The sequence below is a fragment of the Kryptolebias marmoratus genome, linkage group LG6 (assembly GCF_001649575.2).
Source record: "Kryptolebias marmoratus isolate JLee-2015 linkage group LG6, ASM164957v2, whole genome shotgun sequence".
Lineage (NCBI taxonomy): Eukaryota > Metazoa > Chordata > Actinopteri > Cyprinodontiformes > Rivulidae > Kryptolebias > Kryptolebias marmoratus.
In genome coordinates this window covers 15,329,171-15,353,274 of record NC_051435.1, presented here as the reverse complement: position 1 = coordinate 15,353,274, position 24,104 = coordinate 15,329,171, and the positions used below count along the sequence as shown (strand labels likewise).

The 24,104-nt window shown below is 39.9% G+C and overlaps 2 protein-coding genes across 2 annotated transcripts; one reads left to right on the top strand and one right to left on the bottom strand.

Annotated features, from left to right (window-relative positions):
- Positions 1-5,869: 5,869 nt before the first annotated feature.
- On the bottom strand, positions 5,870-14,872 carry jam2b (junctional adhesion molecule 2b). The gene is made up of 10 exons (XM_017410175.3): positions 14,696-14,872; positions 11,915-11,980; positions 10,656-10,766; positions 10,402-10,551; positions 8,824-9,005; positions 8,614-8,722; positions 8,413-8,520; positions 6,783-6,801; positions 6,629-6,686; positions 5,870-6,493 (listed from the first exon to the last, which is right to left on the bottom strand). The coding sequence occupies exons 1-10, from the start codon at positions 14,739-14,741 to the stop codon at positions 6,455-6,457; spliced, it is 888 nt and encodes a 295-aa protein (XP_017265664.1). The 5' UTR covers positions 14,742-14,872; the 3' UTR covers positions 5,870-6,454.
- A 1,299-nt stretch (positions 14,873-16,171) lies between these two features.
- Positions 16,172-22,001, top strand: si:ch211-160b11.4 (FK506-binding protein 5). The gene is made up of 7 exons (XM_017410150.3): positions 16,172-16,264; positions 18,376-18,720; positions 19,517-20,488; positions 20,843-20,925; positions 21,010-21,150; positions 21,265-21,376; positions 21,507-22,001. Exons 2-7 carry the CDS (start codon positions 18,684-18,686, stop codon positions 21,575-21,577), a joined length of 1,416 nt encoding a protein of 471 aa, XP_017265639.1. The 5' UTR covers positions 16,172-16,264; positions 18,376-18,683; the 3' UTR covers positions 21,578-22,001.
- Positions 22,002-24,104: the final 2,103 nt, after the last annotated feature.

Below are 24,104 nucleotides of genomic sequence, written 5' to 3'. Positions count from 1 at the left end.
ACACAGGAATTATCCATCAGCCACCGCCCACTCGCACTCAGCTGCTCCCTCGCACATATTTTCACACTCTCTCTCTCAACTGTCGCCATCGTTCTCATATCCTCACATTTACAAATGTGATGCGACAACCCCTCGAGCTGCGATCCAGAGTGAGCAGCCATGAAGAAAGGCTTGTTGAGATGTTCCAAGGAAAGCCCGGAGAACGATGGGGCTGGCAGGCAGGCGGTCGACTTGTGTCATTTATCTGCCAGCAGATCTGGATGTTGTATGCTGCGTGGATTTATTTATGTTGGACAGACATTCAACAGTAAAGAGATTGGTCATTTGTGAAGTGATGTTCAGTCAAATGTACCTTATCGGCTGTGACATCAGTCATAGAGTAAGAAGTATGGAGAACGAGTGGCTATCAGAAACATATATCGTTTTTTAGGCTTTTAAAGCAACCCTTTCTCAAAAATGTCATACCTGGGTGACAGATTCAGAGGGAAGTGAGTTTGTTTAGCCACTAACAGGCAAATTAACCAACCACATGTTCATGTAAAGTGATATAAAGACCAAAAACATTGAGATAGGCCGTCACAAAGGCCTAAGCCTTAGTTTTTGGAACTGAAAGCAGTTATGGCGAACACGAACAATGTGACTAGCTTGTCAGTCTGTTCAGTGCATCCAGTCCAGTTCAGTAAACCCGAAGGTAACACTGACGCTCAGTTGAGAAGCCAGCAACAAATTAAACAAACGGTGTCATACAAAAGAGAGGAAGTTAATTTTTAGCAAATGTAGCATTCTTTCATGTAACTGATAAACTAATTATTGATAACTATTTGACAAAGCATCCCTTCAACAATCATCAGACACCCTTTAGGCGCTGTATCGCAAAAACATCTCTTGGCCAAGACATCAACTCAGGATCTCTGAAGGTGTCCTGTGGTATCAGCCTTAAAGATCCGAAACTGACAAAGTGACAGAGAAACTGGCAAACCGGGTCAAATAATTCAGGCTGTAGCTGAACTGGTGAGCAGACTGTACCAGCAGGACAAAAAAGGGAGGAGGAACGGTGTCTTCCAGGGCTACAGAAAGCAGGATAATCTGACAGAGCAGCTGACAGAAAAGCAAAAGACAAATTGGTTAAAATGGCTGAAACATGACTTATAGCCCGAACATGTTCCGGCAGGGCAGAGCGTGCTGATGTAAGAACAGGTTACAGCTGGTGACCTGCCGCCCTGACTCCACATGTTTGTGTCCACTGCTGCGTGGTGCAGCAAATATAACATAAAACTTGTAAGCTGAGACGCTATAGCTTGTGCCTGCAGTGTTCAGCTTTAAGATTTTAGGTGGTTTGGATCCCACAAGGTGTGTTTAAGACTGGTGGAAGGAAAACACGTGAAAACTACGTTGTGTTCAGTTGGTTTTTTTTAGAACTGCTTGTTACATTCGCACCTGTTAATGAGGTTACGACTCATATGCAAATTTTATGATAATATATTTACACCTTTAGTGTAAAAATAATGTGTAAAGCTTTAAAGAAAGTAATCAACTGGAAATGCTGTGGTGCATTGTGTCATCATAATGTTATGTAATTTTCTTTATTATTATTATCTTGTATTACAGATTTCATTTCATACAAATATAAATACCTCAAACTTTAAAGGGGAGGGTTCAGGGTTTCTGTAGTTTTTTAGGGAAGGTTATAAACAATTAATATCTTACCTGTCTTAGACAGCTTTTATATGTCAGGATCGGCGGAGACGGAGGCGAACCCAGAGAGCAGACTCGTATTTGTAACTAAAGAAAACTTAATTTATTTAAACGAAAACAAAGAGCTGGCGGGGCAGCGAAACAAAAACACAAACTACAGCCAGGAACACAAGCGTAAACACAGGACAAGAACTAATGAACAATCAACAATGATCCGACGGAGTGGTGGAGGAAATGACCGGGTTTTAACAAACACAGAGGATAATGAGGTAAGTGGAAACAGGTGAATGATAATAATTGCTGACAGGTGGAGATGGGCGTGGCAGGTAAACAGATGAGTGAGTGACTGAGGAGGCATGAGTGGTGACAGGAAACAAACACAGACACAAGATTCAGAGACAGAGAGAACCCAAACCAAACTAACAAGATGACGGAATAAAATAAACACCAACTGAAACAAAAAGACAACTAAAAACACAATTCCCGACATTATAACAGTCTTAGTTTAGATAAAGTCTCATTCTGACCAGACTGATGAGCTCATGGCTAGTCTGAGGGGAAACAAGATTGGATTGCTGCTCCAATCTCCAAACCTTATGTTCAATTTATTCAAACACTATTTTATTTATCTTCAATTGCCATCAGATTTTCATTACATGTTGTTGTTGTTTTTTTACACAACATTTTGTGATAATTTACAATAAACTAGCTGTAGCACTTCTAGTACAGCCTGAAACCACAACAGGCAGGAATAATGTAATATTTCTCCTGGACAAAAATCATAATGTGTCAAATAAAGCAATATTTAAAAAGCTTTCTACTGTACAACAGGAAAAAAATTATTTGTTTAGCTTTTCCTCAGAACCTGACTTCTCAATGGCTGAACTATTTCTTTAGGGTTACTTTATTGATGCACCAGATTGCAACATCTCTGTGAATTTATTCATTCTTTACTCTTAAAAATGTTTTGTTTTTTTTCTGGTTTGACATTATGAACGGTTTGCCCTTCTCATATAGTCAAGTTTCATCCATTTGGACAGAATGAGAAGTCAGATCATAGCTGGATTTAAATAAATAGATATTTCAAATCAAACGGAGGCTTAAAAAAGGAAGAACGTATCTGTCTGAGGTTTCAAACTGGATTTAAATTAAGTGTTTTGTTTTACATAGAGCTGATGTTTTATCAGAAAAGTTACTCATAGAATCAAAACCTTGAGGTGGGAAGATTTTAAAACAAGAATAAGTGCATCACTGACGTTATAACTGTGATATACTGTGTGCTTGTCGTTCAGCTGCAGATTATGAAGCTAACAAAAACAGTAAAACAAGCTGGGCTTGTTGCAAAGTTCAACCAGGAACTGACTTATTTGCAGATGACATTTTCTTTCTGCTGATGTATTGACATTATTGGTTGAGAGGAAACTCCACACATTATGTCCAGGAAGGCCCAATGTTTGCAGAGCTGTCAGAGTACATTACAGTCTTTACATTGCTCGCTGCGGAGCCTCAGAAAAACGCCCGGTGGAAATTAATTCTGTTTACTCAAAAGGCAGTTTGAAGCTGCTGCAGTTTACTCAGGTATTACCGGATAAAAGAGGTAATCTGGCAACGAAATTTAATCAGATTTTACATTATCAACACACCAATATGATGCTAGATTATAGTTTAACTATTCTCCTCGGTGATTGTGCTCAGGTTGGAGGTGGCGGATAGAAAGATGAGGAAATGCAGCGTTTTAGCATAAAAACATTCATTACTTTAAAAGGTGTCACTCTGCCTATTCAATGTGCTTCCTTTTGATATTTAAAGTTTGCCTGTAAAGCCTATTTATTTACATAGATTTGCAAATGTGGCAGTTCTACAGTGTTTTATTTTGTAGAATTGGTTCAAAATGCTTTTAAGCCTGATAGCAGAAGTAAAACCTGCTTCAGACAGCCAGCACACAAAAGCATGTTCAGGATATAGGAATTTAAACAAATATACAATACCTGTGAAACAAATTGAGTTATAGCAATTCTTTGTGTTGGCAATGATGACATCTTGAGTTGGATTGACTCCAAAGGTTAATCCAGTGATTGCTTTCTGAGAGTTTTGTTAAAATGTGTCCAGTGCTTCACAAGACACTTTCCTAACACAGAAACACCCGTAAAATCATTATCACCCTTTCACCTTTGGCATCAGACAAAAGCAAACCATAAAGTCAGTTTTATTCGAGAAATTTGAGTCATTGTCCTTAAATGTTAAAAACAGATTAGTTCCTTTCATTGGTGTTGCTGGAGTGGCAGCTCCTTTTGTGTCAGAGCACTCACACTGACTTGTTTGGAGTCTCAAAAACGCCCTTAATGCGTCGCGCCTCTTCGTTTTTACCTACCAGCCGCCAACTAAGAGCTCAATCACAGCCTGACAGGACAACACTTACACATGCAGCAGCCACTCACTGTGTGAAAACGTCACTTTATTCCATCGTACATTAAAAAAGTGACTGAATTACAGAACAAAAACATTCAGCATGCTCATAATGTGTTGCCATTATGCTAAATGCAAAAGCTGCTCCTACTGAGGGTACCATTTCCTCCCCACACACACACACACACACACACACACACACACACACTTTGACAGACTGCCAGAGAATTCACATTTGCATTTCCGAGCACACTCGATGGCTTTTGTTTGCAGCCACAGCGGCTGATCGGAAAAAAAATAAATAAAAAATGTCAGCCATTGTGCCACACAGGCGTGTTTGCGGATCAATAGGATCCAGCGTGATCATTGCAGAAAGCTATTATTTATGTCAATAGACTGTCGTTATTGTGTACAGTTTTGCTAGAGATAGTTAGGTTGTTGAAACAAACGTGTCAGAGCTTTAGGCACATGCACTGAGTGTCTATTTTAGAGAAAAACATTATGAGGATTGTGCAGCAAGCAAGAACACGCCAGGACTTTAAATTTATAGCCACCACAATAAGGAGAACAGTGAGTACAAAAGGAGGAGAACAATTGTGGTATTGTTCATAGAGAAATCCTGAATAATGGCTGGCATCATGCAGGCTTTTGGCATCTACATGTAGGCGCAGATACAATAAATCTTTTGGTGCCCTCTAGTGTTCCTGACAGAAAGAAGAGTCTTTTATTCCGACTAGATGACAAAAAAATAAATAAGCTGTGGTCATTTTTCATCATCTTAGCCATCTGGTATAAAGGTTATGTCAGAAAGGACACATTTTTCTTGCATAGTGAAGGAAATAAAGACACAGCACTAACCTACTGCAGCTTGTCTACAACAGGCTCTGACATATTTAAGATTGGACATGTTTAAAAAAAGTTAAAAAACAAAAACAACTGGACTTCTTTTGTTTTTTAACTTTTTTTGAATTTACCATGGCCTGGATGACTGAGAATCTACACCAGCATATTGGACTTGTTTAAACACGGTAGAAGTCCACTTTGGTGTTGGTCCTGCACAGACTAGCCATTAGCTTGTCAGTCCAGTAAGAAATTAACTCTATTTCAAGACTAATCAAAGCGCTATCTACAGCAAGTAAGATAGTAAAGCCTTTCGCAGAACACTTCCAATAATATGAACTGTTGCTCTGATTCTTGTTTCCCAGCTCCTCACTGCTGTACGAAAGCAGCCAGCTTTAAAATGGTTTAATCGTTCACATATTTAGAGAAGCAAGATTACATGATGGTAACGTAAAGGATGAGACCTTTTGGAAGATTTTTTCTCTTTAATTCATCTCCCTGAGTTCACGGTATGCTCACTATTATTATTAAAGAAATGTAATAATAAGTTAAATAAGTAGAGATGCCATCTGCTACCAGCAGCATTTAGTTTGATGTTACTTGTTTCGTAAAACCTCCATCTTGATGTTCAGCCTCCACGTGAAACGCAGCAGAAATATAAAGCAGCCCAAAATCCGATCACTCAGGTGAAGGAGCTCAAAACTGTTTGCAACACAAAAACAGCAGAGAATGGTAGAAATTCACCCAAGTTTGATGATAAAACATTTTCTAGATGAATCAAAATTTTGGCCTGATGACACCGCTGTGACTACCAGGATTAAAAATAAACTAAACACTGACGCCGCACCGCACTGAGCCTGCTGACGTTGATGTTCAGACATCACATATTTCTGAGTGCGAATAAAGCTTACACACACACTTCTCAGTATTTTATTGGTTTATTATGTGGTAAATTTATCAAAATATGAGTAAAAAAACAGGCTTAAAAGACCATTCAGTGTGTGCAGACACCTGTTCCACCAAGAAATAAGTTCATACAAAAAAACAGCACAAGATCACATCCAAATAAGTTTATAAAATATACAAATAACTTCATATAAAACAAAAAAAACTACATGTAAATATTCATTAAAGCTAATATAAAGCATACAGTCATATGTGACACAGTTTATATACAATTTTGGCAAAATAATAGCAGATAAAAACACTGACCTATGGGCAGCATCAGACCTGAAGATATAAGATGATGTTTGAGAGATTTTCAAGCCACTTTTACACACAGAATCCATCCTGGCACAGAAAAGGCAAAGGGGATTATAACAAATATCTTACAGCGCTTCAAACTGTGATGAATATGTACATTTGTATCAATGGAACAAGGTTGAGGAGTCTTCGTCGAGTCCTCTGGGGCTCTGCTTTTTCCTGCACTTTAGGCTCCTCTCCGTCTGTGAGCTTGGTGCAAAAAGCAAACGTGAACTGAACGCTCCAGATTTGTTTTTTTTCGCGCTCGCCCTCAGATCATGAAGGACTGCGTCTGCTTGTAGTGCTTGAGCTGCAGAGAGAAACACACCGAGCCACGTCCTTTAATCAGCCAGCGTTTGTCTGCAAATTATTAATTATGTCTAACCCGAAATCAACGCGAGCAAAACACGTCCTGACACACTTAACGGCTCTTTTGATCACTCACGTTGCGGGTGGGAGGAGGAGGAGGAGGAGGAGGAGGAGGAGGGTTGTAGGACTTGGAGCTGGAAGGGTGACACTTTGTTGTGAACTCGGAATAAGATTGTTTAGCACAAAGTCACAAACAACAGTGAAAGATTAAAAAAAGGTGTCACACTTACCTTTTTGTCTTCCGGCTCTCTGTTCAAAGGAACAACAGAAAAGGTTTAAACAGATTCAGAAGTAATCTTCGTCACATTTTTACCTCATTATCTGCTGTGGACTTTAACAGGTTACTCCCTTTTCTCTTGTTTTCTTCTAAGGGGAAACATTTTGGCTCTTTAGATGTAAAAAATTGACTATGTTCACCAACTGGTGGCCAGTTTTATCTTCCTGTTAATTGTTCTGACGGTGTTAAGTGGATTAAACGGAGCGTTATCACTAAAAACAACTGCCTACTGGGAACAGAGATAAGAGAAGCAGTAATACTGTAAAGCTGGAGGTCATATCTTTTAAACAATTAGTTGAAAGATGCATAAAAAAATCCCCTGAATGAGGAAACAGTTATATAATGTAAAAGCTGTTTGATGGTCAGTGTTTTTCTGTCTCTCATTTAACATTTTAGAAGTGAAACTTGTGTCTGAGTGGTTGTAGGTAACACACAAGCTTGTGTTTTCTCAANGGGAATTAAAAATCTGTTGCTTAAGATAATTATCACCAAATTAAGCACGTTTCTAATCCTCAACACTAATCCTGTCCTGGAGGTGTAATTAAACAGCTCTTTAAAGTCAGGGGCAGCTCTAGCTCGTTCTGAAAAAATATGTTTTACTAAAGTATTTCTACTAGAAGTCCATAGACATGTCATTTTAAAGACTGTAAAAACGTCACTGCTGAACGGGAAACCTGTCAAACTTTGTGAAATTATAAACCTCTTGTTTATTAATACAATATCTAAGGCTTGTAGAACAATAGCATGTTTGAAAATCACATTATATGGAGCTAAATTAAAAATTTGAGTTGAGCTCTGCATATGTCTAATACATTTTTAAATCCTACTAAATAAATTACCTTAAAATCACAACTTCATGTTCAAATGTCTCTCAGCGAGACGCTAAAAAAAACATGACCAGAATGATGCAACCAAATAGTTTGTAGATAATTGTTTTATCTCCTCAAAGGCAGTTTCTCCAAACTGAGGTCATTCAAAGAGCTATCCACAACAGGTAAGATATCGTTTAGTCATAACCCTTCCAATGAACCCCACTTTAAAAGATTTAAACTGTTCCTCTCAAATTTAGTTGTGAGACAAGATCTCAAGATGTAGCACTCGTCACAATGCACCCGCACCCTTACTTGTACATAACTTTTGTACAATTTAAATACAAAATATTTAAAGTCTCATAAATGCAACCAAATGACTGAAAGCACGTTTATGCTGTAAAGTTTTTCAGAATGATTCATTTTCATGAACGAGCACCAAGATGATGTATTATAGTCTTCAGTTTTTAGTATTCCTAGAATTACTCTTGGACTAGGGGCATCTGGTCTTGTATTAGGCAGGTACAGTCAACAGAAAGGGAAGGGGATGTAGAAAAGGAGACAAATCAAACCAATAAATGCTGACCTCAGTGGGCTACACCTGCTGTCAAACTGTTTACAACATATTGATGATGGCAGACGAGTCACGTTGATTTTAGAGCTGACATCAACACTACATCAAGCTGGACATTCTGCTTACAGGCAGTGTGAAAAGTTTAAACACTAAACTCTGTTTAACCCCAACATTTGTGGTATTTGTGTGTCAGTACTCACTCTTGCAGCAGCCTCGGCGGCGGCAGATACAGACGCAGATGCAGCAGAAAAGGATAAGGGCCACAAATCCTGAAGAAGCTGCTATTAAAATGGTCATATTCCAAGGATCTAGAAAATAAAGGTGTTTTATTCTGGTCACTTTTTTAATCAGATACAAATAAATGGAGGGTTTGGGGGTTTTTTTTGGATAAAATTACTTACATTCTATGACTTTCAGCTGCTGGGCCACGCAGCTTTTGGGCGACCCCACGCTGTTGGACGACTCACAGCGGTACATTCCTGCATCCGTTTTGGACACACTTTTAAACTTCTGCTCCAAACAGAAGCAGGGTAAAATGAGATGTAGGGTTGGCATCAGATCATGCGCTTTTAAACTGTACGGTGTCCGTATGATGGCGTGTCTGTGCTCACCAGCGTGCCCTTGCTCGCGTCCACGCTGTAGGGAGATTCTGCGGAGGCCGTCAGAGCCTTGTTGTCTTTGTACCACTGGTAGGTGGCGGGAGGAACGCTCAGTTTGTCCTTACACTGGAGCTCGAGGCCTGACCCGACGAACACGGAGCTTGGCACCTCGCAGGACGGGACGTGAGGAGGCACTGAAGGACAACGAAGAGACAGAAACACAATTTTACCAAAAGAAATGATTCATTAATAGTCATTTTTAGCAGTTTATGTCAGACTTATCTTTTTTATTCTTTCCTCAAAGGTAAAATGATTATTGCTACACATTTTTCTGACTTCAAAACCCATAAGATATATTTATGAACACATCTGTACCATACTCTGTGCAGGGGTCACTTAGGGTTGGGGTTTATCCCAGGAAACATTGGGTGGGAAGGAGGAAACACCAGGAATGTTACAAGACTGCTGAAACAATCACACTCGGTCCTACAAACTGTAAATGCTGGATGTTTTTGCCGTAGGGTGAATACGTGAAAACGCACTAAACCTACAGTACATCTGAGGCTGCTCGTACCATTTCTGCTTCTGCTTTAATCCAGAACTATGTTGATAAACTTTTCAAAACACTGACTGGCATTTTGACAATCTTTTTTTTTTTAATCTGCTGCCTTTCAACTAAGCAACACACTCACATTAAAGTGTATAAAGTCATAAAATGATATGGATTCCAAAAATCACCATGTCTCTAAAATTAGGACAAATAAAAGGAAAATGTTGAAGTTTTCCATTGTTTAGCATCTCAGTATTTTTTTGTTTTAAGCTAAAAAAAGATCTAAGACATAATTTTTAATTAAAATATCCATTTGTTATTGCTGGAAATTGTTATTTTTGTAAGAGAATTTGATGCTGAGGATTTTAAGGATTATGCATTTAATGAATAGTTTTATTTGAGGATCAGACAACAGGTAAAAAATTATAGAATCATGTTGAGCTTTATAGAAAAAGTTTGCCATTTCTGCTTTTTAATCAAACGTCATACATTTGTTTTAAATGCTTTTTAATACAGCAAGTTTCAGGACAAACTCTGTTGGCTCTGTTATTTTGTGGGTTCATGTATTGTCAAATCACTCAGGGGTTTGATCTTTTATAGCTTATTTTTATTTATATATAATCACATTATGTTGTTTGATAAGTGTTTCATGATTTAAAAGTTATTAGGTTTGCTTAATATTTACGTAGTTTCAGGGTATTAAAGTGTTAAACCTAATGTTTGCCCAAGGCTTCAAAAGGAAAGGTGTTGGAAGGAGTTTTTTTCCACAAGCTCATTTGTTCTGCAGAAATACCTAAGTTCAGCTGTAATCCGTCAAGATAAAATATAGTTATGCTAGCCGAAACTGTGATGCTGGAATTTCTTAATTAATATGATTTAGTGTTTTGTATCTAACTCCCAGGCTAAGTATTCAGAATTCTGAACGTTACTGCTCTTACAATATTGTTTGTTTATGTTAGTGTTATTGCTTAATAAAAGAACTTTGTGTTTGACAGATTCTTCTCAATTAAAGATCCTGGAGGGATCGAGTTTCCTCCTACCGAGCACGCTGAGTGTTACAGTAGCCTCTCCGAGGTTGACGTGGTCCTCGCTGGCCGTCACCTCGCAGCGGTATTCTCCTGAGTCTTTCTGAGTGACGGAGTGGATCGTCAGAGTCGCTCCCTCCATCTTGGCGCGTCCGGCGTACGATCCTAAAGCAGGAGGGAAGGGAACGGATGGAGAACAAATGAAGAAAGACATGCTTCTCTTAAAAAGCTCAGTGCAGGAAGGAGCGCTGTCAAGGTCTTTCACTCACCAATGAACTTCTTATTAAAGTAAACAAAGGTCACCCCCTTCCCTTTCTTCTTCCACTCAATTCGAGGGTTCTGATCTTTTTCTGTCCTGAACTCACAGGACAGCTCAGCATCTGAGAGGAAACAAAACGATGAAACAACAAAGTGTTTTCATGTATTTCTAGCTAAATGCGTGGATTTTGGAGTTAGTACCTTACCTGCAATAGACAGCAGTCAGAGCGATCTCGGTTTAGAGAAGCAGGGAAGAATTTCACGTGGAGTCAAGCTCATGTCTACTCAGAGCAGGATCCATCAAGAACAAATTTTCTACATCTAAAACAACTCAAACCTAAAAAACCTCACTGCAGTTCAAGTGAATATTTCTTCATTTATTTTTAGACCACATAATTTTTTGCATCAGACGCTCATCTTCACAGAAAACTGTTTGGGTTCGAACACAATCTGCGGTCTGTTGCGACACTTTCTGTGTCCAACAGGGGGAGCTCAGACGAGTAATTATCTGATTCAAACGTGATGTGGTGCAGAAATCGCCTGAACGGCTGTAACATTTGGAAGAGTTGAATTGTTTTAGAGTTGAATCAATGCTTGAAGAAGCCCTCATCTGAGTGGTGATTAGCTTGACTGCTGGTCTGTAAAGAACTAAAAACAGTTTCTCTCTTATTCTACGAACTGATATCGTTGTGACTGCTGTCTACTGCAGGTAAAATACAACTTCTCCACACAACCCCACTTCAGAAAACCTGAACTATCACTTTAAGTGACACTGGACATGTTACATCTCTTGTTTTTCTTTATTCTTTTATACCTTTTTCAGAAAAAAATGTGTTTTTAATTCTAATATCTTGTACTCATATTAAAGAGGGATGAAAGTAAATTTAGGTAAATGAAAAAGTGCCTCTTGTATCATCAGCAATGCAAAGAGGGTTCACACCAAAAAAAACTGCATGTAGTGTTCATTTATAGCTTTATATCCAACCCAGCGATGGAAGCAGGAACTGAACGTTTCTCTTCCAGTTCGGAAGAACAACTAGATCTGCTGAACGTCCCGAGTCAGGATTATCAAACCTGCAGAGACCTGTTTAGTTCTGGTTTGATAAAATACTCTAGAAGCTAAATCTAATTATAGTGAATCAATAAAATAACCCTAAGTAGATCATATATAATGAAAGGTTTGGTTCCTAAATGTCTTTTGTCTTTAAAATATTTAAACAAAAACAAAAGAGAAAGAAAATAAGAAAACTTGAGTGTTGCACAGTCCTACCTGTGTGTTCATGGACCTCCACTTTGGGTTTAGTGGTGCTCACTGTCACTGACAGACAAATGGGACCTGGAAGAATTAAAAGATAAAAATCAGTCCACAATCTTATCTCCATGCCTCTCAATATTAATCAAGCCTTTCGTATATTTATAGTTTCACACAGAGGGTCTGCCAGAGCTTTTAGGACTTCAGAGCAGGAAGAAACCAGATGGAGCCCCTGAAGCGCCGTGTTGGAGGTCTGATCACCTGTCAAACCATACTTCACTTCAGAAGGATCTCAGTCACAAAGGATTTTAGACAGTTTTGTTTTTTTGTTAAAGTTTGCCAAATGAATGTTGAAAACTACATCAAGTGGCTCATCTATAAAGATCCAAGTTCATACAAGCACTTTGAGTTGCCTTGTGCTAAAAAGTGCTATATAAATAAATGTACCTACCTACCTACCTACCTACAAAACTAAACTCCAGTAACTTCTGCAGCACCACTAAACTAATTATTCAAACTAAATGAAATGACCAGAAAACATCTCTACTTGTTGTTTTAAAGCTAAACTACAGCATGACAGAGTAATGTTGCTGGACTTATCAAAGACATATAAAGCAGCTTGTGCTTAGAGTAAATAAATGTATAAATTTAGGATTTTATTTAGAACATGATGCTGTTCTGTTATGTGGATTTTATTCCGTTATGTCAGTTAAAGGAAGTGGTTCATTTCATCTCTTCTTTTGGCAGTGGAGAATAATGCAACAACAAACACATTACAAAAAATAAATAAATACTGAACCCCCCNCCCCCCCCCCCCCCCACACACACACACACACACACACACACAAAAAAAATCTTCCTAAAATTCACTAAAGAATTGAAACTAGGAAGGACTATGTCCAAAAATATACAAAAAAATAAAATAAAATAAAGTCATTTTTGAAGCCCAGGAAATAAATTACCAGAGGAAACTTCCATTTTGGCTTTTAGGGGTTTCACACCCCAAAGACTAAAAGTACAAAAACTTTAATGTTTATGCATAGATCTGCTTTCATTACTATTTTTATAACAGTGACTTTAACTGTGCCAAACTGCAGCTTATAGCCAAGATAAATCATGTGATCCACCATGTACTCACAGAAATGGTAAATCGAGCCTATAAACGGACAGAACCGTATAGAAGCGTGTGGTTACATGGTGGTGCCAGGAGCAGTCGTGTGCAAGAATGTATGTAATGAATCACCCTCTGACAGGCTGCTGTATCCCGACCTGATAACCTTCCTCGGTGATTTGTTCCTCCAGAAACTTTAAACTCCAACTTCAACGCACACAAGTACACAATATACACAAACACTGAGCAGAGACACCTTCAGAAACATCCAGCGGAGGTGAGAACATGGTGATGAAGTGTCCGACAGTGACTGGAAAATAACTTAAAATTGTCATGCAACTACAGATGAATGTATCATGTTCTGTAGTGTGCAAATGTCAAGGCTTGGTGTGTGTGTGTGTGTTTGTTGCACACATGTATGTGCTTTTCTTACACACACAAAGACACCCTGTACGACAGTAACCTTACCCTCTTCAGCTGACACACCACACACACAGACGTGTACATCTGCGAGGCTCTGATTGAACCCTAACCCTAACCTGTGCTGTTTGCTTTACCGTCACCTTAACCTAAACCCCAGCTCTAACTTTAGCCCTTCTTCTGAATCTTTATAGCCCACATAAATCATGACTAGTTCTATCCAAATAAACAAATAAATGTATCCTGCATGTCATCGATGTTTGAGAAAAGTTATATTTTTGTTCACAAAATGCTTTTGAAATGTAAAATGTTCCTAATTTAGATGTTTCTGTTGTTTAGATCTATGATGAATGCATCGGTGCAGTGACCGAAAATGTATTTCATCCATAAGATTCAAAGCAAATGTTTTAGCAGCTTGATCCACAAAGCATTTTTCTACCCTTTTCATCTCTGGAAGGGCATTTGATTGAAACAAGTAAACACAGGAAAGACACGTCAAAGCCGCAGTCCCTAACACGCAACGTTTTGTTTGCAGAGCAGCTTCTGGCCTTTGCAATTCCCACAGCAACTCCGAATGCTGATAGGGACGGGTCATTTTTATTTAATACCAGCGGGGGTCAGTCAGAGGCCATCTCTCAAACTGAAACGGCCGCTCTCGCAGCCCGGTGTGATCCGCCTCATCAGCCTCAGGATCTGTGGTTCAAACAGCATCAGAGCCAGTTCAGTGTAAACACCAGGCCCAGACACTCCCTTCGTAATCTCTGACCCTCCTGTCCCACCCCTAAACACTAAACACCCCCCTCCTCCATGGAAGGGTCTGCACAAACTCAACCACACACTATTAATCAGTTCAATTAACATGCCCAAAATGAAAGCATATAGTTGTCAGTGTGAGTCATTTGACTGCATTTAAACAAAACTTCCATTTGCACAATAATAATTCAAAAATTAAAGCCGAAAACTACAAAAAAAATATTACATTAAAGGTTTCCCACATATGAAATGAACTTTCCCTTCATATTAATAACTTTGGAGCATTTTTGTTCTAAGTTTATCTGTTTGTAATTCAGCTAAAAAAAGTCCTCTCAACATAAAAGTTTAAATAAATAAAAGATTAGCAGAGTTTAAATCCATCAAAACCGTGAAAATGTCCCATATGGTTAAAAACCCAAACACTGGACAGTTTTTTCCTGTTATATCTTGTAGAAAGATAGTTTGTTTGCTTTTTAAATTCTATTAAGGAAATTGAGAAGAAAAAAATCTCTTACTGTGTAAAACGGTGATGAGGAGAAGCAGCTCCAGCATCTTCATCATGTTCCGTCCCGGTTCGGTTCTGGTGAGTTCGGTTCCGCCCTGAGCTCCGGGGGGAGAAGTGTCGGCTCTGGGGAGAAGTTTCAACTCCAGACCTCCCCTCGCAGCTTCCCCTTTTCCTTCTTCTGCAAAAGTTTCATCTGCAGCGTGCGCAGTGCGCGCGCGCTCCCTCGCGCTTTGACAACTGGCGCGAGAGGGAGACAAGCGCGCACGCGACAGAAACACACACACACACAGAGGAGGCACTACACAGGGGTGTGTGTGCCCTAACCTGGGTCGGATGTTAGACTATAGAGTACAACAAGATAAACTTATTTAAAATGTGTTCTAGTTGTCTTAATAAAGTTAATTAAAGTTTAACCTGCTGATTAATGAAGACTGAAGAACACAAAGAAGCATCCTCAGTGGTGGAGTGATGCATGATGCAGATATTCTGTCCATTTCAGTCCTTTTGTCTGGGTTTAGTTTACTCAGACTCAAAGAAGCAACTCCTGAGTATAAGCAACTAAAGGCCTAGCATTCCTTTAAAAATGCTTATGATAATCTTATACTGAGAAATGGCAGATTTTTAGCCATTTTGCTCAAAGCTTTAAAAATACCATGCACTCTCAGAGTGTGGTGAACGACTCTCAGCTACAACCCACACCAGGTTTTAGCTCAATATTTGAAAAAAACTGGCTGAATTTTACCCATTTCCGTGTGCTCCAAAAGTTAATCAGTTGTAGACGCACATCCATTGATTACCTTCTGAGCGTCACCTTAAAATGTGTTCAGTGGTTGATGAGATATTTTGCTAACTTGACAGAAACACACTCACACATGGGTAAAACCATAATCGCCCTTTTGCCTTCAACAGCTGAGATGGTAAAGCTGTGTATGAAACAATAATCATCAGGCTTAATTGTAAAGGAAAATGGAAGGGGATGTCTGCGATGTACCTAAAAAGAAAGCGTGCACGTCTCTGTTGCTTGGTCTGTGGTGAAGGAGAGGGATTAACACGCTTGTTCTCCTCAGCTGTCAGTGTTAAGTTCGCTTTGGTTCAGTTTAGCTGAAACATTGGTCAAAACAGCCCAGAAACCAAAAAACACTCGATCACGATGCAAGGGGACGGATTCGCTGCAAAGCCTTTCACTCCGGTTTCTGCACGTCAAAAAAAACAAAAACAAAAACAGTTTGATCTGGTTGGGTGGTGCCATGAAGGACCCAAAACTGCAGCCTCAGGAGGCAGCAGGTGACTCAGTGAAAACAGAAAACTACAAACACGCAAACGCTGACAAGGCAGCAAATAATAAGCTGAACTAAAAGGCTGTTTGAACACAAAATTCAGGGTGATTGCTGGAATGAGATGCAGCTGAGGAAAACTGAAACATGCAGAAATGACCGCATGATGCAAAACTGACTGTTATAAACCAGCTTCTGCACGAACCACTGTAAATTCATTTAGAATCAAGTCAGTTTAAGATGACAGAAAATCCACTTTGAATTCAGCTCTATTTCTCCAAACTGAGGAGCTCCATCTACAACAGGTAAGATATTAATTATTCATTACTTCCGATCCCAGCTTCAAAACCCCACTTTTTCATAGTCTTTGCTTAAATAATTTTAAAAAGTGCAAAAAGTTCAATTTATTGGCACATTCATGTCTTATTAAATTAGCTTTAAACGCTGTACATTTGTGGACATGTCGCAGTTTTTGTGTGTTGCCAGGCCTATCTTAGTTTTATCTGTGTTTCATATTTATTCCCTAGCATGCAGAAAGTAGTCTTCTGTGTGCCAGTGTCAGTCCGTGTGTCAGCGGAGGTGCAGAGCTGGGACAGCTGCAGCTGAGCTCCTGTGTCCTTGGCTATTGGGTTTCTAACCAGCAGCGCCCGCACAACACCGCATTGTTGCTCGCTCTTGTTCGCGTGCACACATGCTTGCACTTGTGGCCACATGCGCACACAAGGACACACAGATAAGCCGTCCGCACAGACGCGTGTGCGAGGGCGCACATAAAGAGAGGGACAGTGAAACACTAACTCCCCCAAATCTCAGCTGCGGCAGCTGTTCACAATCAGCAGTCCCAGCTGCTTCGCTCCGAGCGGGACACGCTGATGTCATGTAACACACACACACACACATGCATTGGACTGCAGCTCAGAGCCCGCTTGACATGTTTTACGTAAACAAACTCTCTGACATGAAGCTCCTCATGTGAAATATCTAAGAAGAGGTGATTTTAAAAGCTTTCTGAACTCTGATGACAACTGGGGCTCTTCGGTCATCATTCAAACAGCTGCACTCGTCACCCTGAGCTGCAACAAAAAGCACCAAACTAGGGTCATTGTCTCAAAAAGCACACAGAATATCTACTTTAAACTTCAAACATGACTTCCAGCTAAGCAGGAAATGAGATTTAAAGCTCTAATAGTTGGATAACAGTGGTCTCCAACCCTGGTCCTCGAGGGCCACCATCCTGCATGTTTTCCTTGTTTCTCTGCTCCAACACACCTGATTTGAATCAATGGGTGATTAAGAGACTTCTGCATAACATGAAGAGGTAATTTAACCACTGAATCAGGTGTGTTGGAGCAGAGAAACAAGGAAAACATGCAGGATAGTGACCATCGAGGACCAGATTTGGAGACCCCTGATCTAAAGCCACAGATCGAACACTCATCTCTTTCAATCAAATTCAAACTTTTAAATGGTTTCTTATGAAATAATTCATTTTGTTCCTTGAAGCAAGATTAATAAAGCGATAAAACTGTGTTTCCGCCCCCACAGCTGCAGTAAACCGGCTCACCTTGAACTCTAATCAAACATTGTAAATCACTGCTGTTTACCGTGGAGCGCCCTCACAGAAAACAGAAGTTTCACCCATAACCTGTTTATTTACAAATAAACCCAATGGACCTGACACAGTACATTAGAAGACAGAACATAGGAAGCAACAGGAAAACATAGATAGCAATGAGAGAAAAGAAAAGTTCAATTTTATTTTTATAAGTAACCTTTAACAGTAAAACATATTCCCACATTAATATCAATAATACAACAAACACTGAAAACTGCCCAACAAACAAATCAGAAATGTAATTAAGACCAAACATTAAATTCCTGATGAAATATCAGGAGGTTTATTTAAGGTTGTTTTTATGAATTTGTGTCAGAGCTGAAATGAAATGTTCGAGCTCATATGAGCCTCATGATCCTGCTTGAAGCAAACTTTCAAGGATATAAACCCTTTAGCATCCATGATTCAGTGACAGACTTTTTCATTTTTTCTTTGGCTGATTAATAAACCACCTAACATGGGACTTTAGTGTTTGTTGCAGCTAAGATTCAGAACATAATAAAAGTGTTTGGACCTGAGGCGACACTGCCAATGAGAGGTGGTTAATTATTATTTTCAGTCTGGAGCTCAGAGTCCGGCTCCAGATTATCAGGAAGTCATCTATTGCCTGGCATGTTCATATCAAAATTATTGTCCCTTTTGTTTTGTTGTTCCAAAGAAACTGTTCCTTGATTTTCAACAAAATCCCCTGTTTCTTTTCTGCGAGACGTCTGATTTACTTTGACTGACGTGAAATTCAAACACCACATAAACGTGCTTGTGTGTGCATTTGTTAAAGGTGAATCTGCACTTGTTATTCAGATTCAGGGAGCACGTGCGCATCAGGAAGGAGGTTTTAATTTTTTCAGATGGCCCAGTGTGAACTTTCCACCCAATAATCCCGACTGGACTAGTGCCAAGAGGACACTAAAGAAAATGTAGACAAGATAAGGCGAGGGGCTACACGGTCACGCTTTACGACTTATCGAGAACCAGGGAATAAAAAAAGGGCCGAACCCGATAAAAACAGAAGGAAACAGTCAGACGTAAACAGAACCAAGAGAGACGACAACAAACAAGGAGTGGACTGAAAACCTTCTGCCATCCTGGATAAAGTTTTAGGGATTGAGATGAAGACGGTGGTGCTGCTCTCACTCAGCCTCACAGGTAAGAGATTTCATTCTGTTTCCTGAATAACTGATGCAAAATTGCAAAAAAATAAAAAGGCACACAGTTGAATAGATTACTCACCAAATATCCTCTCAGAGGAATGAAGATCAAACGATCAAAACTAAATAAAATGATTCTAAAGCACTTTAAATTACTGTTTAAAGTGATTTTATTTTATTGTGTAAAGGTTTTAACCACCTCTAATTTCTTTATATTTTGCTTCCAAGGAGCCAGTCTTTGTTGTAATCTTCATTCATCTTTCAAAGCTTTTCTTTGAACTTTGGCTGCATTTTGGAAAGAAAAACTGTCAGACCTAAAAGGTTTTCTGCAGCAGACGAAGAGGATCTGAAAGTCGTGCATTTGAGAAACAGGGGGGGCAAAAATCCATCAAAGTCCTGAAACAGAGCCTGAGAGATCCATCTTCCTTAAGCTAATCATAAGACAAGTTTTCATCTAATTCCTCTTTGGGAATCATCCTGTTGGTGCTAAAACACTATTTTATGTCAAACTGGGTTACCTTTGGTAATTTTCATAGACTCTTATAGGTCAACATTAAGAGGCTCAACAAACAAAGCAATCAGAAAATGTGTAGGTACTGGACTGAAAGTAAGTGAAAAAGCAGCTAAAGTCTAAAAATGGAAGACAAATCTTTAAACTATCTTCAGAACACCTGAAGAATAAAACATTATTAAAAGATTACAAGAAAGTCTGGCTCCTAGGAGCAAAATATAAAGAAAATGAGGGCTAACTCGAAACTTATACTGTACTGTAATGAAACCTTTTCTCGTTGCAGTGGCTCTGGGAGTGCCTGTGTTGCCCCCCGGTGTGAGAGCTGAAAACCAGAGCCCCCTGCTGGGAGACTTGGTGCCTGTGCAGGGTCATGTGGTGGTGGAGAATCCTGCCCCACAGATCGGTCTGGGGAGAAAAGGGACTCCTGTGGAGATGAAGCTGAAGGAGAGCGTGGATGAAGAGAAGCCCGAGGTCAAAGCAGAACCAGGGGCCAAACTAGAGCCAGAGGTTAAGGTGGAGAAAACGGAGCCAGAGGTGGAGGAAGAACTCCAAGCCCAGCCTGAATTTAAGGTGGCATCAGAGGTTAAGGAGGAGGAATCCAATATGGTGGAAGAAGAGGTGAAGGCTGAAGCTGAAGAACTGGAGCCAGACTTTAAGGTGGAGTCAGAGGTGAAGGTGGAGCCGGAAGAAGAACCTGAAGAGTTACCTGATGTTCCCGCAGATATGATGACAGAAGAAAGGCTTCTTGAGGCCGAGGAAGGACATGAACCCATGAATGAGCCGGTGATGGAGTTAGAGCCACTGGAGGAGGACGACGAAGAGGAGGAAACCCACAAGGAGCTGTCAGACGAAGACATGTCTTTGAGGAGAGAAGATTATGTTGCTGAACTGTTGCCAGAGGAAGACGAGGAAGAAGAGGAGGATAAGGTCGAGGAGGAAGAGGAGGTCCTGAGGAAGAGGAACAGTGTTTTAGATGAGCAACCATTCATGGAACTGGAGCCTGAGATGACAGACGAAGCAGCCCCAAATCAGGCTGTCATGTCAGGTGGAGCTGAGCTGGACGAGGAGCCGTCTCTGGAGCAGCAGATGATGCCACTGTCAGAAAACAATCCCCTGGACGAAGAGGCCCAGATGGAGATGTTTGTCGGGGAGGAACAGTTCCCAGACCCGCTTGGCGAGGAGCCAGCAGAGGAAGATGAAGGTCTTCAGCTGGATGCGAGACAACAAGCTCTGATGGGAGAAGCAAACGGCCAAGGTGTGTGATCTGTGCAATGAGATACACATTTTGACCACTTACGTTACAATTCAGAACGAGGTTGAGGGAGAAAAAAATAGTTCAACACAAAGAAATATGAACAATGTTGAAAGCCTGCACTGATTTTAAACATTTATTATTTTACAAAGAGTCTCCTGATGCTTTTTTAAACACTCAGCGAGCAATTTTAGATGAGTAAGGATTTAAAATCTGATGTTTTCTTATATAAAGTCATGTTGGAGTGGCATTTTATTGTACTCTTTCCTATATCTGTCATAACAACCGAGTGTAAACCTGTTCAAAATGCAGCAACATTGTTTAAAAGGAGGCTGCAACTTTGTCTTTTTGCCACAGGGGAGCGCTATTGTTCTGGCAAGCTCATTGAAGGAAAGTGTTACCAGTTCTTCAAAGCATCAAAGACGTATGATGATGCTGAGGTACTGTTGTATTCTTGTGTTCACCAGCGAGATGTAAAAAGACCCCCATGTTTCATTTTGTTCTTCTTCCTTGTTTCCCTGAAGCTCTTTTGTCAGAATCAATCTCCCGGGGGTCACTTGGCCTCCATCGCCAGCCGCTCCATCCACAGAGACGTGATGAACCTGATGCTGATGCAGAACGGAGGCTACACGCGCACCTGGGTGGGCGGACGACGTGATGTGAATGTGAGTGGTTTCAGTCTGGGGAAAGTTACTTTTTCCCATTCAACCGGCTCTCATATTTGCTGTGTCTGAGGAGTGATACATGTGGATTTATCTCATGGATGTCTTACCTGTCAGAGCAATCGTTTTTTCTGGTTGGACGGATCCAAATGGACTTATGATGACTGGCTGCCAGGGGAGCCCAATGACACAGCAGGAGTGGAGGACTGTGTGGAGGTGCTGGCTTTAGGTACAACTGTTGGTTTACTTCCTTCCTTCCTTCTTTCACATTTTTAAAACTTTGAGCTTTTTCACATGTGTTTATCCCACCATGACTTCCTGAACGTTTAACCTGATTTTTGACCTTTTTTTAAATCCAGGAAACGGGTTGTTTAATGACTACACATGCTGGACACCTCAACCTTTCATCTGCTCCTACCCTTATCAGTAAACGCCCAGGGACATATTTTACCATCTACGTCTGATTTAATCTCAGGTTTAGAGCTTGTTGTTTTGTACTTTTTTACTTATTTGAATCATTTGTCAGAACAGTAATAAAAACAGGCAATCAAAGCACTGAGACTGTTTAATGTCAAAGTCTGTGAATAATAAAACCATGTCATTTATTACTATTTATTTGTACTCATTAGAACAAGTGTTGGGATTTCGGATTAGAGCTGATTGTTCATCTTCTTTCTCTGCTGTTTAAATGGGTCGAGTTTTGTTATTTTAAAGTGCTGCCATGCTCCAATAAGATCTCAGCATAATCTGATTTATTTTTCACCGCAGCAGTCATCTGTCTATTTTTATTAAACGGTAGTTTGAAGGGGTTTTTTTCTTATGTAAAAACTGTAAAATAAACAAAATAAAACAAACTAATTTTTCTTTAATTTTTTTAAATCTGTACAACACAATTAACTGCTCTTTTTAAAGGCACATTATTACAACACAGCTGAAGCAATGAAATCATGGTGTCAGACAAGTAAGATTAAATCTTTAAAAGTGAATTTTTGTTAGGCTAGACTCAACAGACACTAATTTTATTTAAAACATTTTAAACTGGAACTTGAGGAAATAAAAAAGGAGGAAGGAACTGAGAAAATGCAAAGTTACGCATTGAAATTATTGTTCATATTTGTGTTTTTTTTTGTTTTCATAATCTTGTATATCAGTGGTTCCCAAACCTTTCAGCTTTGGACCCACAAAATAAAAGTTGCAAAGACTCCTTACTCTATGTTTTGCTGTTTGAGGTAAACAAACATTCAGTCATTTTTAAAGTTAATGTGATTTTTGTAGATCTTCTCCCGTCTGGGCGTTTTGCAACCCACAGTGAGGTTCCCAACACCCAAAGTTGGGGTTTTATATAATTCTTCTAATGTAATGTTGCTCCTCAGTGTACTTTGTATCAATTTCCCCACTTTAAAGTAATGTAATTCATGTTTAATGTACTGTAATACAGCTCAGCACCAAGTCAAACTACATTCAGTGATCACAAAGTTTATCTAACATACTTCTATGATTCTTCAAATGAAAACCAATTAATAAAAACCTTCATAAATTACAGTTTTATAGCAGAACCTTCGAACAGAACATATACTTTAGTAGTTTCACTCTGGGCTGGGACACTGGTGGTGGGCTTTGGATGAACTGTTTACCAGGAAATAGGAACACGGCCGTCCCTCTGTGAGGATACAGCAGGTATAAGCCCCTTGCTCATCCCCAACCCATATACAGCCTGGTATCTGCTGCTCACTAAACCCTGAAAGTCCAGGAATTCTGGGTCATTTTAGAGAATCAGAAAACAGCCGTTTAACTCGGGGGAGCGGTGTGTGTCCGCTTTAAGGCTCAAAATCTTTGGCACAGCTGTTGAAACTCAGCTTTCATGACTAAACCATCTGCAACCTCACGGGCTAATTACACGTGAGATTCTTTCATTAAGGCACTGAATGCCAATCCACAGCCGCACTTTAAAATGACAGAAGCTTAACACCCAATTAGTGATAAATTCACACACTTCTGCAGCACAAGGTGCAGCTATAAGCGACTCACGTGTTGCTGTGTGTGTATACTGTATATGTGTGTGACTCATTTTCCACTGGCCTCCACACAATCTTTCCCTGACCTTTGCACACAGGCATGAGGATTACCATCACTAAGTTCTTTATCCTGCTGTTATATTTGCTGACTGCTCCGCCTATGGATACATCCATAACCAACATGATCTTCCACTGTTATTATTTTCAGGTGATAGTCATTTTTATAAGCTATTCTTCAAAATGTCATGCAGGTTTCCCACTGTTTTCTTGCCAGAAAAAAAATACTTCTACAGAGATCCGGAGTCTTTTATAGCTTTGTTGCGCTTTTTGTGGCTTCATATCAGTGTCATAGTTATGGGTTTTCATCATCATGAGGCAGGGATGCTCACTGAATTTTATAAGCAGAGATTAATGTAGAAAATCAAGGGGAGTGGATTCCTCCTGTCGGGATCATGCTGCTTTGTTGGGATGGAAATCCCCCTAATACCTTGACTGATTATTAGTGTTGCCTTTTAGATGGGAGTGACTCACTGTTTATGGTTTCCATCTGTCAGTTCAAGACATTTTCCAACATCATGCAGCACAACCAGCTGTTTGCTGGCTCCTTTGTGTGTGTATGTCTGTGTGTGTTTGTTTATTCACCATAGCTGTGAATTGTCCCACCTAAACCTGACCAGCCTGATGGGACCCCTGAGTCTTTGTCTGACAGGATAAACTCTGCTGCTGGTTCAAACTATATTTAACCCGTTGGTTTTATGGGAGTACTGCATCCTTTGCCGTGCAGAATATTGCTGCAACTGTTCTGCTTAACCCTCCCGTGGCCTTCAGGTCAAATTGATCCAAAGTTACAAGGGCGTCTTTACCTCTCTCTGTCTCTTTCTCTCCTTTATGGGCCTCAGGGGGGTTAAAATGACACTTATTAAACCCAGATTTTAGGACTTT